The sequence below is a fragment of the Anomalospiza imberbis genome, chromosome 1 (assembly GCF_031753505.1).
Source record: "Anomalospiza imberbis isolate Cuckoo-Finch-1a 21T00152 chromosome 1, ASM3175350v1, whole genome shotgun sequence".
In the NCBI taxonomy this organism is placed as follows: domain Eukaryota; kingdom Metazoa; phylum Chordata; class Aves; order Passeriformes; family Viduidae; genus Anomalospiza; species Anomalospiza imberbis.
In genome coordinates, this window is record NC_089681.1 from 131,698,970 (window position 1) to 131,725,556 (window position 26,587).

Sequence of the window (26,587 nt, forward strand, 5' to 3'; positions counted from 1 at the left end):
CATGAAGTGAAATGTCTCATAGTCCTTGACAATAGATACTACTGCTGGGAGGGTAATGGTGATGGTATCAATTTACAGCCATAAAGAAACTGCCAGTAGGAGGTTTAAAAAGTACAAAATCAATCCAAATTTGAATTCACTGTGTAAGATCAGAAAGCACTGGATAAATACTTAATTTTTTTAGTACTGGCTTCTTTCAAGGATCCTGAAGGTGATGGCATGCCTTTCTTTTGTTCTTTAATGCAAACTTACCTAAAGATTCTGCTGTCCATGTTGCATAAAAGCCACCTCCTTGAACAGAGTGATCAGAATTAAAGATGATGACTAGCTTGTTGGAACCAGACCGAATAGTCCCAGGTGAGGTGTTTCCGCAGTATGTTCCTATGACAGGAGACCCTGGAGAGCCACCATTCAGGATAGTGACAGAATCCCACTTACAAAGTGAATGAGTTTCAATGTGGAAGGCTGTAAAAGTAAGCTGCAACACACAAAGGTAACATTCAGGTGCTAAAACCAGTCACTCTAGGGGAGGGTTTAGAGCAATTCCAGACAGATCCTGTAGCCGTCGTGGCAAAATGATTTCTGGGTACACTCAGAAATCTGACCCTCACTTCATGATGCTTTCTTGCAAGTATTGATTGGAATCTTGCCACTATAAGTGACAGCAGCTACTTAGCTTGAATACAGAATTGGAAGAGGAATTTATAGGTTCAAAACTGGTATCATTGTGTCTTAACCATATTTTGAAACTAAGTATTTGCTTCAAAACAGTGCTGAATATGTACAGGTGTCAAACCACTTTCCTGCACGCAAAGTTTCTGTTCATGAAATGTAACTAGCTCTGCAAGCAGAAAGCCTCAGATTTTTTTTTTTCGAAAGCCTTGGATTTTTTTTTCTTCCTATTATTTTGAATCAATACACTAACTGTTGCTAAAAATAATGTTTGTTTCCACCAGAACAGAAAGAGTTCTGTGGTTCCTTCCCATGGGCCTGGATGCATCACATAAACAGACTGGTCTGGACAGCCAGCTCCTGACCCTGTCTCCCTCCCACACAGATGCTGTTTGTCCTTGGAGAGATATGCTAACACCTGGGGTTTCCAGTTCAAACATTTAGATTGCTGATTCTGTAGACTCCAGGATTTGTTGATGCTGAAATATTGATGTACACTAGTTACTGCCTGGCCCTGTTTCCATCAGTTTTGGGATTTTTTAAGTAGTTTCGGGAGCAGGATCTTTGTAGAAAAGTTTAGCAAACATATAGGATTTTTTCCTGTACCTTTTGTGTGTCTTCACTTACAAAAGAACTTAAGACAAATATAGCTGTAATAGTTTAAATCCAGAACTTTGCCAACAACTGAAACTGGCAGCTTATACTGGAAAAAATTAGTCTGCCTTCATTGAGCATTCTGCTACTCAGTCCTTTCAAAACAGAAATCTGCTTTCACCTGGTTAAAATTAGTTCTGCTTTTAACTAGTTTGTGGATTAAATAGAAATCTTGTGTTCTTTCAAAATAATCCTGTATTCCCTGAAATAAATACATAGGCAGTGGTCAGAATATCAAGTAGCAGAAGAATTAGGACTATGGGTTTGCATTTATAACCTTTGTAATTGTAAGCAAGGAAAACATGATAGGGAAATTAATGAAAGACATTACATATGAAAATCTGCAATGTGTTCCCACAAAACAGCTTTTCAGATATTTTTTTTGACCCGAACCATAAATGTCACTGGTTGTATCTGTGTTTGAAAGAATCAAATAATTCAGTGAATTAAGTTTTGTACTGCTTGGGCATAAAGGTGCTTATATTGGTCTGTCAGGAGTTTGACTCAAGAAAGTAGCACTTCAGGCAGACTCTTAATACTTATTGGGAAATTGGAGCAACATTTCATTGATGTCATTTGTACCAGAAATCATATTATGTTCCAGACTAACCAGTGAGACACAAAAGTAACTTTCTAGTGGCTTGAAACTTTCCTTCAGAGAAGTAAACTTTCCTGAACTTTCCTTCAGCCTCATGTTTATTCACATGATAGTGAGAATATCCATGAACATCTAATAAAATGAATTATTTCAGTTTTGTAAAAATAGCAAGTAATTGTTTAAAGGAGAAGTCAGTGCTATGTTTTGAGGTCAAGTAATACAAGGACCCTTCTGTTTTTCAGAAAGGACAATCTTCAAATAGTTTTGTTGTGTTATCTTCATTCCCTCTTTTAGTTAAAATCAATGGGAAGATATTTAATTATTCTACATTTCTGATTTTCCAAATTGTCTCAAATCTGTTCCTCAAAACTCAGAAGGTACTTCTTACACTGTCTGCTGTGCATACAATTGCGACATGTTACTCACAGTGATGGTTTCACCTTCAGGGGCTTCCAACACCCAGGAGCAGTGATTCAGATTGCTGTAAGGCTCTGGGTAGTTAGGGCTTGAGATAACTCCCCATTCACCTGACTGTACACCACCACAGGCTGCAGAAAAAAAGTAACATTTCAATGCATTTTCAGAACACAACACTATAATAAAATGAGTAGAAGATTATTCAGCTTGTAATAGTAATAAAATATATATAAAATATATTTAAGATGTAATGATAGTTACTGAGTTAAATATGAACAATTTATCTGGGAAATTCCAAGTTTTAAAATCTTAGTCATTGAATACTGAGTAAAAGGATGCAATGACCTTGAAACTTTGCATTTATTCTGATGCTTAATACAACTCTGAAAAACCTTTGCCAGCTGACACATCTGCCTCTTCCACCTTATCGTCCATTTGCTTATCTCACTCTTAAGCAAACCAGTGCCATCCTTGGACCAACACAATGAAGTAATAAAGTTTCTGATGTGACAACATAAGCCCCAAGGCTAAATTCAGCTGTGACAGGAAGAGTAGTTGTTCTGGCACATAAATGGCAAAGTGGTGTAATTTGCACTGATACGGCTTCAAGTAGATTTCAAAATAAGTGCAAAGGTTCAAGCAGCAGAATGCATTTCAGCTCTGCTGGCACTCCAGAGACCTATCTGGAGTAAGTCAAACTTGGCTGGTATTACCTGTTACATCCCCATTCCCAAGAGCAACCAGCTGCTCTGAGTGTTGCAAAATCTCAAATGTGCTTTGGGGAATGTCAGCCATGAGGCAGAAAATAAATCTGAGAGTTTGACTGCTAGCACATGCTTGCTTTAGAAGATATAAATACAGGCTAGCACTGTACCTTTTGGGGACTTCTTTGAGAGTTGATCCCATCATGACTATTCTCCATATCACCAAATGACTGGCAACATTCCCCAGAAGTGCCTCAGTCAGCCAAGGCAACAGTCTATTGAGCCATTTACCTTCAAATGTGTAATAGGCCAAGAATCCTTTATCTTCTGTGTTTTTATCACTGACAAATTGTACCCAGACCTGGGGGGCAGCTATAACTAGTGGCACAGATGGTGCAGTCTGACCACAAAGTCTGGTTATCAGCTCTCCATCAGCATCCCCTAGAGCAAAGGAAAAAAAACACAGCACTTTTTGAGTCCTGAAAGAGCTACAATAATATAAAGGAATAGTACAAACATGCAATTCATTCTGTTTTGACAAGAAAACAGAGAAGAGTACATATCACACTTAGTACTGATTATTTCTTATGGATATAAGTGGAGTGTTCATTGTTGGGGTCTAAATCTTGGCAACAAGAAAGTTCTCTCCAAAGATATATCAATGATCCTTTTAATACCCTGAGCTCCTTTTCCCCCCTTCCTGCCATCCTGCACACTTTCATATGTCATATCAGACATATCAGACACACAAAACCCTCACTATTCTGCCCCAAATCTACAGACCTTTTGGGGCAGAACAGTGGAAAGAGATTGCCTAAAGACCATATCACATGGACACCTATTGAACCTTTGTTTTTGTGACGTCCTCATTAAAGTCAACAGGGACTTTGAGTTTTCTACTGTATCGGGATGTGCATCATCCATGAACAAACTGTCATCACTGTATTAATAGTGGGCATCTCTTTCCCAGGGAACTCAACATATTCTCTGTATGGCAAAAAAAAAAAAAAAAAAAAAAAAAAAAAAAAAAAGCCTGTATTTGCTGAAATCCTTTAAGCCTAAAGGAAAGCATAACACAGGCCAGTGTACTTGAGTGACACTGAATGTTTGCTCAAGCTGGTGAGCTCCTATCCATCACATTGCTAAAAGCAGTTTCTGTTTATTACTGATAAATTCCCAGGAGAAAGAAAGCAAGCGTAATAGCGTTCCTCGTGACATCCAGGCAATGCCGTTCCTAAGTTCACTTCTCTAATAATAGCAGGTTGCTGGCCTTAAAAGTCTCAATTTAAAAGCAACTCCTAGCTCTGCACAAAGTGGCTGGCCATTCTTGTGAAGAAGGCAGTAGAACAAGAGGAGGAAATTTTGAGTGCTCTTCAAAGCCTTTTCAAAGTTATTCCAAATCGTGGGTTGGTTGAGTAACTTCACGTTTCCATGATATGTGAGTGACACAGCCACCATTTGAAATGCCTTGAAGCACAAGGAGGAAAAGGGATATATAATAAAATTCTATCATGCAAATTACTCACAGAAATGGTACAAACTGTCTTGATAACATGCACTGAAAATTATATTGAGCTGTACAAGCAGAAGACATTAATGATAAATTGTGTTCAGGAAAAGGTAGTAATAACTACATTTAGCATTAGTATGTGAAATACATTTTCATTTTTGCACATTTTATGAGGTGATTAACTATGTGATAGATGTCACTCAGGTTATTAAGTCTCTACAGTAGTGAAAAGTAATATCAATCATTGCTTTCATAAATGGTCAGCTGGCCAGAGATCTAGGCTTTTGATAAACAGAAAGAGAGAACAGAAATATTGTGCTGTAACATTTCATTCAAACTGAAGGAAATGGTCTGAAATACAAAATGAAGAGTCCTCCACAAAAGCCAAAAGTTAGGAGTATATTTCATTGTAGCAATATGCTCAGCTGTATTACCATGTACAACCTACATGCATGTGCATGATAATTTAATAATTTAATACCTTACCCTAAAAAATTTGAAAGATTTATTTTATCTATTTAGCTTAAATATTAGTCAGTGAATTGTAGTCAATTCTGCTTTTAAAATTTTTTATTTGAGTACCATTAAGTATGTTGTATGGGTATCACAAAAGAATTTTGCACATCTCAGCTCCATTTGGGGTCTCTTGAGTCAGTTACAACAGACTTTCCCTAAGTATGGATCTGCTGTGTCAAGAGACTTAAATGGCACCTGCCTGAATTTAGTGGCACTCTAAACACTGCATTTCAGTGCTCGTTACATGTTACTTGTCAGCATACACAGAAGAATGAGGGCATTCTGCTTTTGACACCAGGCTAGCTGTGAAATTGAAGGTTCATTAGTAGTGCTGAAATGGACACTGGATTTAGATGACAAAACTGTGTAGAACAAAGCAAGACTACAATTTCTTCCCTTTTCTTTGATTGTATTGCCTGGAGGCCTGAGGTTCATGATAAAGTGTGAGTAGCAGGAATGAATGAGTAATAAAGCAAATATATTTTACTGTTTCTTTCTCTGAGTTGTTTTTTTTTTTTCCTATTATTTCCCAGCTCCAGTGCATACATGGAAGAGAACTGCTAGGCTACAGAGCTATGCAGGGTCTGGCTCTACACAGGACAAACCAATGCTATACAACCAAAAGCTCTTGCTCAAATGTGTGCAAATAAGGATGGGATAGATTCCTGCTCTCAGCCTTTTCACGTTTCAGAAAGCATTTCCTGGTAAATTAAAACCTGCTGTCTCTGGGACCAACAGGTACAGCCTTTCCATGAAGACAGCTGCAGCTTTCATACTACATTTGGCATTAGCTGAGCGACTTTCATGTGACATTTCAAGTTGCTTGCTCTTGTGGATAAAGATGCTCAAATATGCAGGGATATCACTGGTGCATTAATCCTGTGATTTTTTTTTTTTTCATTTAAAATGCTTTAGTCTGTGTTTTGCAACATATTCTCACTGGAAATAAGGATTTCTTTTTGGAGAGTGATCTTATAGAACACAAAAATGGATCTGAAGTGGGTGTGCAGTCCAGAGGCTATGAATAATTCAAACATTCTTTACTCCATTTCCGCTGTCCCTGGAGATATTCAGGACCAGGGAGAGAATGGGAAGTGGACCAAATAAATTATTTTGATGACTGCAAATGCCATCTCTCAAGGCAAATGAAGTGAAATTCATATTGTCCCTTGTAAAGAGATAGTCAGGTGAGTATTGCAAGCACCAAAACTAGTTATCTCCCCAAGATGTCTTTCCAGTTTTCCATTTTCTCCCCTGAAAGAATACATGACCAAAAAATCCATTAATCCATTTCTCTAGTTGTGAAATCTCACTTCTTATCATGGATGCAACACAGAAGGCAGGATCTGAACACTCTCAAATGTACAGATTCTACAACAGCCACTCCTTGCAAATATATATGAATGAGATTTGGTACAAACAGAGTTGTACAACCAGAATCTCGATAGGCTTCATCCATTCTCCTGCTGAACATACAAACCTATTCGTAGCTCCAGGTAGTCATACTGGCAGTTCTGGTGATGTTCCAAGTGGAAATCCTCAAAAGATATATACACGGATGAATTATAGTGAGAGGGATTTTCAATGATCCATTCACAGTTCAGGTTACTTGTGTAATTTCTGATGCCATCATAACCAGGAGAAGAGAAATTCCCACCTGCATGTGCCATCAGGATTCCACCACAAACTGCAGAAACAAAATATGGTTTATTTGAATGTAGAAATAATTCTTGTATGAGGAGAAATCTTGCCCTCTTCATTCAGGTATGCTCACATCAGAAAGCACGTGCTGATTAGATCAATACTTTTTCCATTTTCTAACTTTTTTATAATTTACTGCACTGTACAAGGGAATTCTTCCCCATTTCCCTGGAATTTATTGGCAAGTCTTTAAAAACACACGTGTAAAGCAAAGAGCAATTATTTACATAATCAAAATATTTCAGCAGCACTGAATAAAATATTTCGGCATCAATACAAAAATATAAAATAAAATATTTCAGCATCCATACAACAAGCATTATTTAATATTTTGATAAAATCTCACTACAGCTTCAGTCCAGTATTGCTCAGCCCTACTCATTACCTAATTCTAGGCTCAAGAGAAAACTTTTCATGGAAGATACCCTCATGCCATAGTAGGATGCTTGGGGTGGGAGTTGGAAAATAAGTTCAAAAGACTCAAGGCTGTAGTAGTAAGGCTCTGCTAGCTGCCTCCTCTCTGGAAGCTGAGCTTGCAAAAGTAGGTTAGCTGCACTCTTTCACAAGCTACAATAAATAATTACCCTCCTGAGTAATAAGGGAGCACTTGAATTATTCAATTTGTCTATAGCACTATGCTTTTTGAAACTTTTCATGGAATAAGGCCACTTCAGACCATCTCTTACTCAAGACTCTGTACAAAAATATAAATCAGTAGGAACAGCACAGACTTTGATGCATACAGAGGCACATGAAGTCCACTGCTCACAGAGATTCTCCATTTCTTTTTCAAGTTCTTTCAGCTAATTAAAGATAAATATCTATTCCCATCCAGAGATGAAAGAGAAAAAAGGTATCAGAGATTTGTTATCTGTTTATGCAATTTTTTTTTATATGTGCCAGTACTCTAGATATGAAATGACTCAAAATGACTCAGCAGAGATAAATTACTTAAGTCAAAAACATACACTACCTGCATCTTCACTAGAAGTATATGAGACACTGAAGCCTCTGGCTGCACGGGACATATCTGTCACCAAAATGACTTTCATTGTGTTTCCAGTGGATTTCACCTCAGTGCCTGGATTTACCTCCCCACACAGCTTGGCCAGCTGGGGAGAGTTTTGCCCAAGGCCGTTGTAAACCTGTGGAGTCAAAATAAACTCTTATGACCCCAATATACAGTTTTATGAGCATCTCCTGTATCATTTAAGAGTGTTTACAATCTTTAATACAAATTTCACTGATGTCCCTCACAAGAGATTAGTTCTCAAATCTACCCAAACCATGGAAGAAACTTTCATTACCTTGAGTGGATGAGGACCTGAAGTAAACATCAAAAATAACTTGCTTATTTTGGTGAAATACAAACACATTCTCTCCCTCTCTTTCTCTCTCCTTTTTCAAACAGAAATTGAATTTTTTTTATTGAGAAGAATACTGTGGTTTAGGTCAATATTTATATGTTCAATCACTTAATAATGCCAGCTACTGATCGCATTAATTTCATTTCAAATCATCACCTTTTAAAGCCATCATGAGCTTTATCAAAATCTTCTCCAACATACTGAGTGCTGGTAGGCATTTCTGATTATTTAAAACTTATTTCACTTTTTGATGATCCAGGGATATTTTGCTCCATTTCCTTTATACACCCTTTAGACTAGGAATTAATTTCCTTCTTTCTACTCTGCAGTGCAAGCAAGGCAGAAATGATGTTTCCTACCGAGACTTGGAATATATTAGAGTATTGAAGGCATATGAGCCAGCAGGAAAAATTTTCCTTTAAGAGATCATTATCTGATAAAAAGCCAATTCCCAAAGGTTTTTCTAAAGCATCTGTGAAGAAAAAGGAGGGAAACATCATCTACAAACCTCAAGGGATGAATAGCTGCTTCAGCCCCCATGCTTGTGCATGGATTGGCTTCTGATCATCCAGATTGCTTATCTGAGGAAGTGGGAAGCTAAACTCTACCTCACATTCCTGCAATTTCACAGAGGAATCATATTTTTGAGGCATTTGTACATCTGACCAGGTTCAGGTACCAGAAATAAAAAAAAAAAAAACATGATAAAATAACCAATATCTACCTTTTTTAGAGATGGAGAGTTATATACAAGTAAAGTTTCCTGGGGTATCTTTATCTTTAGTTCAGAGTAGCCATTTGCTGCAATCTCTGTCTTTTTCTACTTTTTTTCTTTTTTTAATGGACAGCAAAAAGTAACAACAGCAGTAGATACTTCCTAGAGTCAATAAAAACTGGAACTGACTGATGGATTTTGTTTGCACAGAAAACATAAACCGAAAGCTTTCAAAAACCCAAGATTTTTTTTTTTTTTTGTAAATTGATAATTGATACAAAGACAACTTCAGTGATTCCTTTAAGCCTTCTACTCTGCCTGGGCCACAATTTCAAAATTTTCATACTCCAAAACAAGGAGATAAGTTTAGATGCTCTACAGAGATAAATGTCTCTCATTTATCTGCTTTTCCCAGATTAAATTACGATTTGTCTAAAAACCATATATAGACCCATGAGTGACTTTTCATCTTTATTGTCCATTAATTGTCCATAAAGGGATTAGGAAGAGCAGTTTCTGACTCTACACCCAATACTCACAGCCACATAATCTGATGAGCAGCTCCAGTGCTCTTCAGTTTTCATGTCATTAAAGGTAAGGGTCACACGTCGGCCTTCTTCCACTGTGATCCTCCACTCACACACTCGGTTATGTGGGTATAGGTTGGGATAGTTGGGTGAAGTAAATGTCCCAACGGATGCAGTAAGATCCCCACCACATTCTGAAATATCCAAATATTGGAACACTTCTCAGATTAAAACATTGCTTATAGAGTTGTAGCAAAAAAAAAAAAATCAACATTTTGAGAAAAAAAGATCCTGAGAGGTTGATTTGATCCCCCTACCATGCTGAGTATTAACTGATCATAGCAACTCCTTTTAGTCTAATTGTTAATATTTCCTTCTCTGAAGGGCTCATCCCAGGCTTCAGAAGCCTGGGTGACCCACAGGCTTTGATGCCATATGATACAAGCCTCTCATTGTGGCAAGACTGAGACATTTCTGACTATGGTCTGTGGTGTAAGTTGTTTCCTGAGAGTATATTTCAACCTTACAAATCCAACCTTCAGTACTGGAATCAAAGTGCAGTCTGAATCCCCGGGCATTGACTGATCCATCAGTGACAAACTTGACATAAGCAAAACTGTCAGAGGTGTCCACAGCATCAGGGAGAGTACTACCACAGTACCTGCCCAACAAATTTCCTGCAAAAATCACATAAAGAAATTTATATCAATATATTTTTTCTATTTCTATTGAAGGGTCACTTTCTAATTTAACTGGACAGGCAGGAGTAAACTAGTGGAATTGAGTTATTGCTGGCAAATGGAAGGGTTTTGTTTGCCTTACTTTGCATCAGCAAGAAAGGCAGACACAAGCAAATACTGCACATTGAAAAACCTCACTTTATACCCAAAGGGAAATGCTTTCAGGATCCTCTGGTGAGGTTTCCTAGTAATACTCGGGAGGAGAAGACAAACACTGAAATAATTCTCAGACCAGAAGCGTTGTATTCTCGGATCTCCACGAAGTCATTTGTGCACTCGGAAGAGTTTTGAATATCTAGGCCTTCTAGTCTGATGGTAAGATAGTGGCCCCTGGGACCCTGCAGAAACCATTCACACAGCAGATTGTCTTGATAATGAAGGTCAGGATACCCTGTGCTTTTGATGATACCAGTTTGTCCTATCACTGTCCCACCACAGGGAGCTGCAAAAAGAAGAATATTATTTGGTTGACAAAAGAACCCCAGAGAGATGATCTTTCTTATAAACAAGACTTACAGGTAAGGTACAACTGACTCGTTCTCTAACGGTGGTAATAAGACAGAAATTGCCTTCCAATTAAAAATCTTCCATGATCTCAATCTAATTCAATCAGTCCTGGTTGCTATTTTGTTTTATTTTTTTCATACCCCCCCCACACCTCCACACACCCTGCCATTGCAAACATCCTTCCTCTCTTTCATATCTCTTATAATTTGAATAAACACACAGTTTTCAATCTAATCTCTATCTATGTCCATATTTACCAGAAAACCTTGCAAAGATGTAACAGGTAAATTAAAAAGAAATTAAATTTGCTAAGTGTGGATCTCAATTCTTTATGAAAGATAAAAGTTGACTTCTTGTTTGGGTCAAGAGTTGTGGTTCAGACTCCTTTTCCTTTTATTCCCTCCATTCACTCCTTGTGATGCCTCAGTGAGTAATCACTGCACAGTGTGTAAAACAGCTATTAATTTTTAATTTTCTCTCTCTAAACACTCATTTCTCTGCAGTACCTGCAAACATAAGTTTGTAGTAGTAAGGCATACAGCAAACATGTGCTTATAGGCACATGGTGGGATTCTTGGGGTGGTCATGTGTAGGTCCAGGAGCTGGACCTTGATTATCCTTGTAATTCCTTTCCAGATCAGGATATTCTATGATTCTATGAAACAATATTCCCAGGTGGAATTTATTGGGTTTTTTTTTAATTTTTGGTGGGTTTTTTTTTGGTTTTTTTTTTTTTTTTGGTAGTGGATTCTGTGTCTGTTAGTTACAATCTTTCCATGGCAGTAACAGTTGTGTTCATACTGTCAGTTCCATAAATCATTAAGTGCTTTGTTTCAGGATGACTGGCATTCAGCTAAGATACTGTAAATCTGTTACAGTTAAATGCAAATTATGGCTTCATATACTAATAAATATATGTATATATGCAAGATTCTTCAGTTTTCACAATCAGAAATATGACAGCACTCTATTTTGGCTTTAGTGTTTCAGATCTAATGCGATGAACAAAATTCTGTATAAAACAATATAGTTCACTACTTTGTCTTTGAGAAATTAACAGCCCTAAACTTTCCTATATAAGTGATATAATGGCTGTTATTCTTTGAAGATTATTAACATTATCAAACCAAAAAAAGTATCATAATTCTGAATCCGATCAAGGACTATTTTTCTTCAATTTTAATTCTTCTTCTAGTGCTTTCCAACCCTGTTTTTGCAGCTTGAGAACAAGTAACTAAAGTATTTCTTTCCCAGATGACAAATAATGGTTTTCATAGCTCATTCCTTTTCCATTCCATTATTATGCTGCCCCTGTTTATCTGGCAGCTTTATTTTAGATTGATTTACATTTACATAGAGAAGCTCCTAAATTGTTCTTCTACTGCCAGTTCAGCTGATCTTAACATTCCCCTTCAGAACCCTGCTCATGAAAGTGACACTAAGTTTTGCAGGCTGAAAATCAAACCACGTTACATATCTTTATCCACAATGACCTTTTTTCTACTGCTCCTTTGACAGCTGGCTTTGACAAGAGGTTATCCAGTAGCTGTTTCTGTTACTGCTGGTCTGTGAGCTCTTTCTTATTAATATTTCCCTAATTTTCAGCTCTTGCTATGTGCAGAACATGCTGATATCCTGAAGCCTTAGCTCTAACAGTAACTGAAAGAGGTATGATCCTGTCAGCCCATCCCACAGGTCTGATTTAAGCCCTATTACAAAAGTCTAACACTTGAAACCAAAATCTTCTTTAAAATAATAGAAACTCATAAATGGAAGCATTACCAATGGAGTATTTAGCATTGAATCCCACGTGTGTGGCACTGTTGTCAGACCTGAACCTCAGGTACATGACAGCTCCTGAGGATCTCTGTGAGCCTGGCATCAAACCTCCACAGAGCTTGGCAATGAGGGGGGCACTGGAGTCAGTGCCGCTGCGCAGGTCTAGGTAACTGGAAGTGCAGCTGGAAGAGGAGACAATTTTCAATTCAGTGTATGGCAGCAGTGGTTCAAAATCATTCCAGTACGTGCACAAGCCATGAAACTGTAGTGAATTAGATTGGTTTCCATGCAGTGTGACCAGGACAGAATCAACAAGATCATAATCCATTGCAGTTATGTAATAATTGAATCAAAAGAAGTGCTACAAACATCGAGAATGATTCATCTAAAACTCAGTCTATGATCAGATCAGATCTGACAGGAGCAAATTCTGGGTAAGGATATGAACAGCGCTGGCGAAGTAGTTGTGATCATCTTAAGTGCATTTTTTTGGCAGGATTCAGATTCAGCAGATATTCCCTATTAGTCTCACTGAGAAGTGTTGAATTAAAGGACAACAAGAAGAGAGATTAAGGGAATAAAAATTCAATTCTGTGGACTAATTAGGTGGGCATACAAGGACCCAAAATATCTCAACTATAAGCTTTGCCTTGAGAATGGCGTGCAGTGTCCTGGAAGCCAGAAAGGACACATTTGGGATTCTCCATCCTTCACTGTTTTTCCTGGACATGGTTTCACAGGCTAACCTTTGCCTTACAGCCCCTATCAATGAAGCTACATCAGCTGGAAAATAACCTTGTTTTCTGCTCCAGGCAGGGAGTGCAAAACGTGTAGACCCATTGCACACCAGCTGCGAGGCAATGGAGGAGGGAGGCAAAGTGTCATGGTGGCAATCCATTGGCTTTAAAAGCACTTGAGAGTCTAAATTACTGACAACCTGAATATGAAAGGACTATGTGGCACAGATTTTACAGAAAGCACCTATCATGGATGTTTCCACTTTATCTGTCATACTAATTTCTGTTATGCATCGCAATGTCCTAGGAATGTGAACCAGTGACCCGACAGCTTCAGTGATCTCTCAAAAATTTCTTAACCCCATTTGATTCTAAATATAGAAGGATTTGTTCTCTGGGAGGAATTAGAGAAAGTGACAGAGAAAGAAAAATCAGAATGGAGTCTCTGAAGAAAATTAGGCAAAACAATGTGGATGTATACTTTGGTGAAGGTTCAATGTAAAACTGATCTTCAAATTGCAGCTCCACTGCATGTCCATTGGGAGCAGTTATGGTCCAGACACAGTCAACATGTGGAGGGTAATTGCTCGGATAGTTGGGGGAAGATATATATCCACTGGGGTTGAAATCATTGATATAAATGTTTCCTCCACAGGCTGGGAAAGAAAAGATCACCAATAAAAAAAACATGAAAAGGAAATGGGTGAGGCATCAAAATATGACTTATTGCTATATTCCAGCACAGTTTCCTTTTGATGTCATATAGTCACATCAAAAAACAAATGCATTTTATTGCTTGCTGTGGGAAAGTATTTTAATGCAATAGAATCCTATACTGTTTTGCTCCTGTTTACCTAGTCATCCTCATTTCCAAATGTTCAGGGTCCTGAATTGAAATGCCATTACTTCTTCCTTAAATTGCTTATAGAACACCAAAAAGATATTTTTTGCCTTGTTCCTATGCCAATTCCCAAGAGCTAGGAAGTCCACAAGTAAGACCCAACAATATTTCTGTTAATCATTCCCACTTCTACTTTCCAAGAACTGAAATATCTGAGATAATAATGAATGCGTGAGGAATGCTAGTCAGAGCAAACATGAAGATTTGTTCAGGTCCCTTACCTGACAAAAAATATCTTTATTTTGACCAGAACCTTTCTGTCCCAAACCCCCGCTGTATTCTAGCAAAACTGATTTAACCCAGGGCTTTACTCAAGTTTCCTGAATTGAGGTGGTAGACATGCTATTGTACAGCTTCACCTATTCCCCTCATGAATTCTCTGAAGTAATGCTAATTCTTTGGGGCAGCAGGGAAAATAGGCAGGAATCAAGCACTTAAAGATTTGAGCTGATTGGCAGGTTGCCTTAGCTGTTTAGGTATTCTTTTAACAGGTCTCCAGGTGTGCCAAGTGGTGTCTGTTATGAACACAGTGGGATAACTGCAAATGCCAAGTTTGTGATTTCCTCCTGGGACCTGGGTCTCTATTTTTTCATTCTTTCAAAGATGTTAGCTTTGGCAATTAATGTTATTTTCTCAGATGGGAGTAAAACTTGTGAGAAATGTTGTCACCTTTCTAGACACACTACCCTGAAAAGTTCCTAACTTCATTTAGCGCACTGGGTACTAAATGCTGAAAATAAAGTTCTTGTTTCCAGGAGTTTTTTCTTTTCCTGTATGATTTTTTAACATATCTTCCTAACTGTAGATGCTACTTCCCTACTAAAGGGTCTTTTTTTTTTTTTTTTTTTTTTTTTTTAGATCTATCTTTAATATTTTCAGGTTCTGTGACCTGACCCTGATACTCTTTATAAAGGAGAAATCTGAGAATCTGAGTGTCAGATCAGAAGTCATGCAGTACAGGACATTTTTGCAGACATCTGATTTTTACCAGGGTTGGGACTTTGAACAAAAATATCCTTTAAGAGGACAAACTCCAAGTTATACATATATATAAGTTGCAAAATTTAAGTTTGTTACCTAGACTTACCTAGACTCTTAGCCTCATATTTCAGTTTGAATCCTTGACCCTCATTCCTACTGTCAGAAGTGAAGTGGACAAACAGCTGATTGTCTGTGGTGTACATGGTAGAGACGGGGCTGCTTCCACAAAAACGTCCATTCCCTCTTGCAGACATCAAAGGTGGGGCAGCATTATCTAACCCATTCTTCAGCTAAAACAGAAATTGCTAATGTTACTCAAGTGAAGAGCCACGGAATGTAAATTTTGTACATACAACATATTAATGCTTCCAGCCACAGGGGAAATTAATAAACTAGTGATTAATTAATGCAAATTAATAAAAAAGAGAGAGAGTGAGATAGAGAGAAATATCATCTTTGGTATTTCTCTTTTGGTGGTTGCACCCTGTGACATTTTGAGCTGCTGTACTGACATTGAAATCTGTAAGATTCAGTAGCTTTAATAGCTTTGAGGATTTGGTGACCCAGCCAATAACCTCACCTCTACGTAATCTCCAAGGATGCAGGAAGTATCCTCGCTCTTAATCTGGAAAGGCTGTTCAAAATGAACAGCAATGATAAATCCAGTGGCTACTACTACATGCCAGGAACAATTTAGATTAGGAGAATAGTTTTGAGGGTAGTTGGGGGATGTTATCACACCACTGCTTGTGTGCAAATAGCCTCCACAACCTGAAAAAAAAAAATGATAAAAGTTGAAGCAAAGGAAAAAAACCCCAAAGTGTCAAATATTCACCTATTCATTTTGAGAAAAACCCTGTCTCCTAAAAGATGTGATAGGTTAAAATAAATTTTGGAATGAGTGTATGAAGAGCTGAGAGGCATATAGCAATGCACATGATGACTGATCTCCCAAATCGCAAGCTTATAGATTTCAAGATGACACACCAAAATTCCTGACTGTGAGACTGTTCTCAGACTTAGCAGATGAATAAGCAGGCAGTAATATCAAGGACCTCCCATAGCATGAGTTTATCATTACTCTGTCTGAGGACATTTCTTCTAGCCATGGACCAAAACACTGCCATTTACTCAAGCTGCCAGTCAGAAAAATTTCCCCAGTTGTCACTGTTGCCCTAACACTTTCTTGGTGCCTCAGCCCATTTAGGAATCTGTCATCATTCCTGAGTTCATGTGGGAGGACTGTTGCTGGGACTTGCTGACATTCCTGATGGAATTTATACAGATTCCTGCATTTGTCTCTTTCTGCTTTGAATCATTTATTTCTTTCTCTTAGTTGAGCATTCTTTCACCCTTCAGCTGAGCTATTATAAACTTAGGCATATGCTTTTCTTCCTTCTGAGAAGTGACTGGTCGGGTTGAATCATGCTTTGTTGCATTATATTGCTGGGAAAATAGCAAATTTTACCCTTGTAGAGTCAGAAATTTATTAACACATATCCGTGAGAGGTGAATAATTAGATGTGTGTGTAATTAATGAAATTGTAGACAGCTCTTAACAATGCCAGAGTCTCTTACCCCATTGCTAGCAGCAAGACAGAAATTCATCTGGGGGAGAAGAGATACGAGTCTTACTTTTGTGATAAGAGGCATTAAACCCAGCTCCAGTGACACTTGCATCCGACATGAAGTGGATCAACATTGCATCTCCAGTTGATCTTATTGGTCCAGGAGGTTCTCGTCCACACAAAGTAGCTAGTACTGGGGAAAGACTATTGTCTCCTGGGATGAAAAGAACACATTAGTGTTAAAACTGAATCAGTCCACATCTGCCTGCCTGTCGCTGTGGCTCACACTTTCAGGAATCTTCTTTTCAAGACCTTTAACCCCTTATAAATTTAGAAAGATTTTTATGGATCACCAAATATTTTGCTAGACTTTGCTAATTTTAACTAGCAGAATGTCTCAGAATAGAGGAAGAGTACTGTTATAGGGCTTGTTCCCATTGCTATCTAGATTGCTTAAGCTCAGTGGAGATGAGAATTTCAGGTATTTGGACCTTGGGTCACTATTGCACCCTGCCAGGGTATGGCAATATTGGCTTCTCACCATCTTTGATAATAAGTTTGTCATAGTTGCATGAGCTGTGAGATTCTATGTCTAGTGCCAGGATATTGAATTCCACAGTGGATCCAGGAGCTCTGATAAGCCACATACAGTCCTCAAGATTTCTGTAATTCATTGGCCAGCTCGGCGAGAAGAGGAATGAAGGTGTTTCTTCAGTTGTTACCGACCCTCCACATGCTCCTGTAATGGACAAGAAGACAAAAAAAGAAAGCATCCTCTTTTTAAACTGAATACACCTCATGTAATATAAGATGACATGTAATATAAGATGACAATATAAGATGACAATTAGGGCACAGTGTTGATGTGTGTAGTTAGAGTAATGCAGGAATTCTTCAGCTTCGGTTTGGATTGGAACGATAAAACTTGAAAATCCTCATCCGTAAGGATGTTCCTGTGCCACCTGCTGCAACAATGTTGTGACCTATTTTATCTTGAGGAATATCTAACAAAATACCTAAGAGCATCTACCACAGTTTAACATAAGCTATTGTGCTTGTTTCATATTGCAATGGCCAATGATTTAGAATGGTTTTTCAAGAGGGATAATTTTCCATGAAAGCATAACAAAAGTTTAGATTTAATTAAATACCTGTGTAAAGAAAAATTATTCTCTAGCAACATGCTTATTTTTAGAACACTGCAAATTAGTATATGTAAGAGTCTCTAGAAATTGTTTTTAAAAGATAGTAAAATGCTTCATTAAAATATCACTGAAATCTTTCCCTCACTAATAACTTGGACTTTCTCTAGTGGGGAAGTTTGTTTGGAATTCTTTAAGTAAAGCTGAGTGTATCACTGGCTGTATCACTTGTAACTGTGGAACTCACTGAAAACCCACCTCTAGCAACGGTCTGTGTAGCAGCAGAAGCATCCACTGCATACCACTCCAAAAGAAAGCCTTTTCCAGTCACAGACGAATCTGACTGGAACTGGATTGTCATTGAACTGCCAGAGGATGCAAAAGAAGCAGGGTCTGCACCACAGTATGTTGCAACAAGACGAGAATGAACTGTGGGCCCATCATACACCTGCGGAGACAAGAACAGTGCTGTTCCTCACAGACCCAGATTTTCATCTGCCCCATACTCAGCAAATTTCCAAGGAGAAAATTACCCTCTTTAAATGAGTGAGAGATCTCTCAACAAATCCAAGTTAGAGAGAAACCTCTCTTATAAAAAGGGAACAAAATCTTCCTTTTCATTATATGCAGTTAAAAATGAAGATTTCACAGAAGAAGGATCTGAATGGAAGTCATCAAATTCACCTCATTCCCTATCACAGGGCTGCTCTTTAGGAACGTAGAATGACATCCCACTTTAAAAAAAGTCCAAAAGTACATTTTTTATCCTTGATGGGAAAAAAACCCCATGATATGCAGGGGAAAGAAAAGTAATTACTTTTCTTTTTTTCCTTTATCTTTTTTCCACCCTCTGAGGAACATAGGTATTTTGAGTTCTATCAGATAAATAAGCAGATTTTTTTTTTATTGTATGTATTGATAACACAAAATCTTGGCTGGTTACAAGATGTTTCTCCTTTGCCACCTTTCAAGCTTATTTTTTTCTTCTCATCTACCACCCAGTAAAAATGTCCAGTAGAGAAAGCTAGCAATTATTAAAATTATGAAATTATTAAAATAAACATTAACATTACACAATAAAATAAACATTAACATTACATTAATGATCGGATCCTTGAGTCAGGTTGAAGGTCAGGCTGATTTACACTCACTAAATGTCTAGCTGGTTTAAGAAACCCATTTTGCTTTCAGAGGGACAAAGAAAGGCAGGCTGAATTAGGAGAATAAAATGCTGTTAATATATGACATGAGATGAAAGAAAAAGTTATTTCCGTTTTGAACTAGTATTACATTTGAATATCAGTAAATTAATAAGGAACCAAAAATATTGAACTAGTATTAACTTTGTAATATATAAAAAAGGATAATTGATGAATTAACTGCTTTAAAAGAAAGAAAGCAAGAAGATATTTACCTTATTTAAGTGGTTATGTTAGGTAAGTTCAGAAAGAAGTTGTATTCTCTATTGTTCATTTTTCTTAGCACCATGACTGGTGTATTGAAGAAGCCCCTGCATATTGCTGGGGGTTGGACTACATAACCTGTAAAAGGCCCCTTCCAACTCCAATTCCACTATTCTATTTTTTAACCTAGCTAGACTGCATTACAGGGGGGTACAGAGAAACAATCAAACTGCAAGAAAGCGGCACTTTTCTACTGCCAGCAGCCAAATTACTGATGCAAAGAGCAAAGAAGGTGCAAGTAAGAATTTTTCCTTGTAGGACTTTAAAATAACTTTATTTTTAGAAGCATTGAGATGTTACTATCATTGTTGTCCTTAACTGAACCAGCATGGAGCAAATTTCAGTCTGGTATCTGACCTGAAATTCTAGAATAGTAATATTCAGGATTGTACCATTGTGGACTTATTTTCAGTAAATTTCAAACTTACAGATTGGAAATATCTGTTAGGGAGCCAAAGAGTATGTAACTCTTCCAAGAAATAATAATCATTGAAAGGCCAACACAGCAAAAAGAGAAAGCTACACCAGACCCTCAGAGATGCTTCCCATTCATCATGTAGGTTTCTCTAGTCGTCTATTTTACTAAAGTTGATGGAAATAAAATAACTTCTCAGAATGAAATCACCTTTAGGTTGTCATACTGGCACCTGTGATGATTTTCAATGTCCATCTGCAGGATACGGCCATGGATAACTTGGGACGCATTAACGCTTATCCGCCACTGGTAATCGGAATTGTGAGGATAACTTCTGGGCCACTGTGGTGAAGCTATTTGCCCTCTGTCTCCCACAATGTCATTTCCATACACTGAAAAACAACAAAGAGACAACTAATGCCTCTAATTCACATAGAGTAAAAGAAACACTGCGGAGTCCATCTGACTTAATTTACTTCAGACTAGACAGTACTGTAAGGCTGTTAGATATGTCTCAGACAGTTCTAAGATGCACATCCAATTATTTTCTTGTTTTGAGAGATGTAGTGTTCCCTTTCCTGAAAGAAATTACCCATTTAAGCCATAGGGGTCTACATGTAGGGGAAGAAAGAAGACAGCACACCTAAACTCCTCCCTGACTCTGACTACTTTATGTTCATTTCTACCTAAAAGCATTAAAGAATTTTTTTAAAGTGCCTGTGCACATTCTGGTGAAAAATGGTACTGACTCCCTTGAGGTCTGAACTATTGATAATTCATTTAGAAAATGAGTTAAATCTCAAAAGAAGTGAAATTATTAGAAGTTTAGCTTGCATAATCAAAATGGTTGTGGATGTTTAGCTTCAGCAGTCTGTTCATGCAGCAAGTCAGACTGATGTTGGCAGTGGTCCCTTGAAATTTTGGATCTATAAATTGGCATAATTTCCTTTTTTCTAATTCCACTCCCTGATTGATGGCATCTAGATCCAAACCAGAAGATGGTCACTGTCACATCCAAAAAGAAAAACAGAAAGCTGGGAAAGAAATACTTTTTCCTTAATTTTCCAATTGCCTAATAAATATGATATACATCTGACATGTTTAAGAGCACTCCTTTACATTCAGTAGATATTTTACAAAATATTTTTTAAGTGAATTTACAGACTTTTTGACATCAGCAAATATTTTCAAATAGACATTAGGGGGCCAAACAATCACTTTTTAGAATAATTTCAGAAGTACTATGAAAGACCAATAGTTTTCAATCAAATGACATCTACTTACAGTGAGAGAAGGTGGCCCTGAAGCCAACATCCGTGCCTGAACTGTCTGAGACAAATTTGACCCACAGGATATGTCCGACAGTTGATGTATAATTTGAAGGGAAAGAGCTCCCACAGAACCGTCCTCTCAGCGTGCCTGTATCACTCCCTTCACGAATCTCCAGGTAATCTTTGGTGCAGCCACTACTATCCTCCAGCTGAAATGCTCTGTTTCAATAGCAGTAGAAGAGCATTAGCACACATAGGACTGGCACATACTTCAGAGTGTGGCCTGCCAGGCCTTTAATCCCACTGTAGATGGTATCCTTCTGTGAGAGTTAAGGAAAAGGCAGCAACAAAACCCTCGGCACCTGCCAAGGCCACCAATACAGGGCACTCACTTTCCAGCCCTTTATTTTATAACAGAGCTTCAGTGTGCAGAGTTACACATTTTAAAGAGTTCTCAAACCCATTTAAAATTTCTTGGTTCTCCAAGAACAACCATGAAACTCAGAAACCCCTGAGATATAATCCAGATTTTTAATGTAAATCCAGTAACTGTTGGGTGCAGAGAATATTTTAGCCACTTCATATGTCTATTATTTCAGCACACTCTGTGGTGAGAAAACGATTGCTGATTTAGATGTAGTTAACACCTCAGAGGTCAGAAATCCCTTAGCAGTTTCTCCAGAACTGCAAAATATTACTGTTTCTCTGGCCTCTCTGACTTTTACGTATCTGGGTGTGCAAAATAATAACAAGGATTGTTATCAACTCTTCTAAACTACTTTTTACCCTAGAAAAGGAATGAGTAATAAAATTATAAATTCTTAATTATTGCACCAAGCTGAATGATAAATATATTCTAAAAATCATCTGTTATTCTAAGTGAATTGCTTTTACACAAACCAACATGGTTTTCAGAAGCAGGCCATGATTATATAGCAAAGATTCCAGAATGCCTCTAATAACCAATGCCTTAAATATTCATGCTTTCTGATACTCTGGTAACAACTTCTCCCTTGCAGATTTGAATATAGCTATATGTGTTCAGCATACCATGCTGTGAAATGGTTCCAACCACTCATCTGCATATATTTCAGAACAATTTAAAGCTAGCCCTCACATTGCAAGATAGACATTTTAGTTCAGACTGAGCTGAATAAAATTAATGCCTCACGCCAACAAAACTTTATAACCCTCAACACTAAATGAAATTTAAAAAATAGTGCTTTCTAACACAATTACTCCATGCTTCCCAGTATTTTCAGCTTGCCTTTCAGCTATGTGTAACTGAAGAAAAAGAATTAACATCTACTCAGTGTCACTTTATATAAGTGAATGTATGTTACACTGAAAGTTTCTGCTTCACACTAGAATTTTGGGTTGTTTCTGAAAAGTTACTGCTTATTTTGTAACATTTTGAAAAATGTTTTCAGGCTTTTGGAAAACATTTTGCAAAACATTTTCAGGCTGTAGTGCTTTTTCTCTGCTTCAGTGAGTAGTGGAAGAATAGAATGTCCTTTTTATTGCATTAGTGAATCAGCACATGCCTAATAAGTTGTGCCTTATGCAGTCAGTGTGTTACCAGAAGATTTTTTCTTTTGTTCTGATTAGTTGAAAATACAGGTTTCAGAGAGAGTTTTCCTGCTCATTCTTGGTAAGCTTTGCTAAAGGTCAGTGCTCTCTTTCTTGGCAGCAGCCACTGTTTGATGCCCAGAAACGTGAGGCTCAGAAATCTACCTCATGGGTAAAGAACGACCTAACAACCCTGGTAAAGGACTCCACTTTATTCGACACATGACTTTCCTGTCAGAAGTGTTCAAAAGAAAGTTAGTTTACTGAAGGGAAAAAAAAATCCTTCACTTATTTGGATTCCTGTTGTAGCTCCTCTGCTTTAACTGTTGGAGAAATTTTGAAGAGTCTAACATCAATTTTAGAATCTCAGAAGAGAATCATAGAGTGCTTTGAGTTGGAAGGGATCTTAAAGATCAAGTGGTTTAAAATCCCCTGCCAGGGACAGGGACACCTTCTACTAGACCAGATTGCCCAGAGCCCCATCCAATCTGGCCTTGAACACTGCCAGGTTTGGGGCATCCACAACATCTCTGGGCAACCTGTTGCAGTGCCCCATCACTCTCACAGTAAAGAATTTCTTTCTAACATCTAATCCAAACCTGTCCATTTTCAGTTTGAAACTGTTGCCCCTTGTCCTATCACTACAGTTCTTGATGAAGAATCCCTCTCCATCTTCCCTGTATGCCCCCTTCAGATACTGGAGGGTTGCTAAGAGGTCTCTACAATGTGTGGGATATCTAGGCCCTTTATGTTAATCAGCTACATAACACTAAAATGAATCTTTACATTGTAGGAATTTCCTTTGTAAAGAAAAGGCAGAGTGCTGCTAAATTTGCTCTTCTTGTTTATAAGTGAGTAAGAACTGGCTTCTTCACCCTCTCATGCTGCTCAAATAATAAACCACCTATTTATATGCCTTAATAGAAGCAATGACTAAGACAGGGAAACACTGATTGCAAGATGCCACTAACCCCTGCTGTGTTCTCTTTCCAAGTTACTCTAAAAATATATCTCAGTTTTATCATTGGGTAATTACATTTCCTAACAAACACAGAGCATCCTTCCTTCAGGTCTGTTAAAGGCTGAATAATAACCCCTGGCAATGCATTTACATGAAGGACAGCTGGAGCCGGTTGCCAGGGGAGCTGAGGATTGTCCAGACACACTCGCTGTTGAGCGGATATGGCTCGGGATAGCCAGGGCTGTTGAAAGCTCCTCTGTCCATGTGGAAAGTACCCCCGCAGGCTGCAACAAGAAAGAGACAACAGAGGCTTGGAAAGGATGGCATAAACAAAAAAAAACAACAAAAAAGCTTGACAGAGACAGAGCACTTGCTAATCAAGAAAGCATTTCTCCTTGTCTCTTTGTTCTTTAGCTTGTTGATGTACTTGCTGAGACCTTGGTCAAAAAGAGGAAGGGCAAAAGGGGAGGGTCAAAAATCGAATGACAGAGAGAAAAAGAGGTAAAGGATCTGTTCTTTTTCTTAAAAGTCGGTGGTATAAGGAAGTAGCACCTGTTGCATGGACTTACATGATGATGATGCAGCATAGGTGGCATGGAAGCCCCTGCTAGTAACATCGTTGTTGGAGATGAAATTCACCACCAAGGCATTACCAAAAGAAGTGATAGGATGTGGCATAGTAGTGCCACAGTAACGGCCTGAAAGAGAGCAGAACACAGAGGGAAAAAAAAACAAGTGTTCAGCATGTAATTACTACTGCTAATTTAATATTTGGAGTTAATGCCTGACAACAAGCAGGAGTAATGTTTGTTGCTTGCAATTGCAGTTGTCAATTCAATCTACATAAAAAAGAAATACTCCATGACACTTGCCCAAAACTCAACTCTTGTGGCAATACTTTGGGTTGGAAGGAACCTTTAAAGGTTATCTAGTCCCACCACCCTGCAATGAGCAGGGATATCTTCAACTAGATCTGGTAGCTCAGAATCTCATCCAGACTGACCTTGAATGTTTCCAGGGCATCTACCAATTCTCCAGAAAACTTGTTGCAATATTTCACCACCCTCGTTGTAAAAAATATTTTCTTTATATCTAGTTGAAATCTACTTTCTTTTAGCTTAAAACCATGACAATCTCAATATGCCTTTCTAAAATGTTTTTCCCCATCTTTCTTACATGTCCCCTTTAAGTACTAAAGAGTCCTTTTGGCAAGTGAAAGCCAAGGATAGGAGATAAAAAATATGAATTCTGCTCCTAGTTACAAACCATTTAAACTGACTGCAGCCCCACTCCCAACAAAGGAGCATGTACAAAAGTTGAGTAAGGGAGAACATAATAAGACAGGGATATTCTGAATTTTCCAGAAAAGAATTAGAGGCAGCCCTAGGGATACAAGGAGAGTTGGGACCACCCTGTGCCCAGGCCTCTGAATTTTGCCACTTCAGGCTGCTCCTGGCACTTGAAGGGGATGGTACTGTCCAGAGAAGTCAGAAGAAATCTATTGAAAATTCAGGAAAGAGCAGAAGAATTAGGCTTTCCATGATTTGACAAAAAGCCATTTTCCACTCCCAGAGTCTGCAGCTTCCTTACCTGTGTTTAGCATGGACTGAGCTTATTTGCTGTGTTTGTGAGTTATGTTATGCTTTTGGGCAGTTAACTGGAAATTTGGTTTAAACTGAATTGCTTGGTTCCCTATATTGTTCAGCTGAGGAGGAAGGAAAAGGCAGCTGGAGTCAACACCAAACTGCAGGTTAGTAGGAGCATAGTCAGAGACTGGGAGGACTCTGCCATTCACACTGAAGACTTATTCTCCATTCTCAATTTCCTCTAGCCAGAGAGGCCAAGGAGATTCTGTTATCAAAGAAAATCCATGGAGCAGGAGACCATGAACAGAAAACCTTCTCCTGCTTACCTTGGGTGTAGTTCTATATATATCAAATGCACAAGGGAAAGGTACAATACCTTGAAGAGGAGCCTCATAGTTATTCCCATCCAAAATCTCCACAAAATCCGTTGTACAGTTTTGTCCTTTTTTTTCAATATCAAAGTCAGTGAATGAAAGTGTGATGTGGTTGACTGGCAAGAGCAAAAAGTAAAAATTGAGGAAGAAGTTAGCAATTTCACAAAGAAATATTTACATGTAAACTAATGTTCTTTTTTTCCCCTGAAGTAAATTAGTTTCCATAAAGCATATCTGAAGTAGTTTTTTTTCATTATATATTGAATGAATTTGATGTAAGTGCATTAATCTTTAGTGCAAAGGTCCTGGTAAATCTTTTCAGTACCTTTCAGTACTTTCTAATTCAATCAACATTAGAAGAACAGGATTTAGCAGATACACATGGATCGAAGTTACCTTGTTTCTGGACAACTTCATTATATACTGAAAAAAATAGCAAATAAAACATGGAATATCTACAGACTTTCAGAAACAAAACTTTATTTCTACACACCCATGACCTGCTGTCCCTTTGCAATCTATAACATAGATCTGGACAAATGTGCCCTGCTCCAGGCTTAGAAAGAGCCGCTTCTTTCATCATATTGCAACATTCTATATTCATCAATTGGACTGGTCAAAGGATCATTAACTACCCTCAGCTATACTTGTACAGAATTGGATTTTCCACACTCTTGGACTGCAGGCTATATCATGAAAAAGAGGATTTCTGATTCAGGGTATTTTTGACTCTCCTACTACTCTTACTTGTCTGATATAAAAAAAGGTGAAGTCACAGCCAGCAGAAGAGAAGCTGTCCTTGACACCAATCTGGGACAGTAGTTATTACTGGCCTTAGGGTTCCATGCAGTTTGAGTGGGTCAGGAAGAGTCTCATGATTTAGATGATAACTAAGTTTTCTCCCACACTGACCAAACTGAATTTGACACAAATATTTTGCTTCTCCCTGGGCCCCACTTAATTGGCTTGAATAAGCTGAAATGACAGCCAGGGAGCCCAGGCTGCATTCAGCAGGGTGCTGCTGACTGGCATTCAGCTGCAGACGCATGTTCCCCATTCCTTTGTGTCCTGCCTGGTCAATCAATTGCAGCTATCAATGCAGGTCCTCAGGACACACAGCAAAAAGGAAAAACACAGTGGGTGGCCAGAGCAGGAGACTTGTTGGCCTTCCCAGTAAAAGCAGAGCAGGAGCTCTGCTGTGGCCTGCCATTG

General features: G+C 38.2%; 1 protein-coding gene across 2 annotated transcripts in view; it reads right to left on the bottom strand.

Moving 5' to 3' along the window:
• Nucleotides 1-26,587, bottom strand: part of CUBN (cubilin) — a 142,671-nt gene that overhangs the window by 33,727 nt on the left and 82,357 nt on the right. For both annotated transcript variants that reach the window (XM_068212150.1, XM_068212159.1), the window contains exons 34-53: nucleotides 25,378-25,491; nucleotides 23,985-24,113; nucleotides 23,567-23,699; nucleotides 20,899-21,104; nucleotides 19,825-20,006; nucleotides 17,995-18,184; nucleotides 17,136-17,333; nucleotides 16,662-16,808; nucleotides 15,607-15,797; nucleotides 15,133-15,316; nucleotides 13,626-13,800; nucleotides 12,411-12,589; nucleotides 10,354-10,563; nucleotides 9,918-10,058; nucleotides 9,394-9,575; nucleotides 7,746-7,917; nucleotides 6,552-6,758; nucleotides 3,337-3,486; nucleotides 2,351-2,472; nucleotides 253-478 (exon numbers count right to left, since the gene is read on the bottom strand). In XM_068212150.1, coding sequence (XP_068068251.1) covers nucleotides 253-478; nucleotides 2,351-2,472; nucleotides 3,337-3,486; nucleotides 6,552-6,758; nucleotides 7,746-7,917; nucleotides 9,394-9,575; nucleotides 9,918-10,058; nucleotides 10,354-10,563; nucleotides 12,411-12,589; nucleotides 13,626-13,800; nucleotides 15,133-15,316; nucleotides 15,607-15,797; nucleotides 16,662-16,808; nucleotides 17,136-17,333; nucleotides 17,995-18,184; nucleotides 19,825-20,006; nucleotides 20,899-21,104; nucleotides 23,567-23,699; nucleotides 23,985-24,113; nucleotides 25,378-25,491 — 3,438 coding nt within the window. The remainder of the gene's footprint in view (nucleotides 1-252; nucleotides 479-2,350; nucleotides 2,473-3,336; nucleotides 3,487-6,551; nucleotides 6,759-7,745; nucleotides 7,918-9,393; nucleotides 9,576-9,917; nucleotides 10,059-10,353; nucleotides 10,564-12,410; nucleotides 12,590-13,625; nucleotides 13,801-15,132; nucleotides 15,317-15,606; nucleotides 15,798-16,661; nucleotides 16,809-17,135; nucleotides 17,334-17,994; nucleotides 18,185-19,824; nucleotides 20,007-20,898; nucleotides 21,105-23,566; nucleotides 23,700-23,984; nucleotides 24,114-25,377; nucleotides 25,492-26,587) is intronic.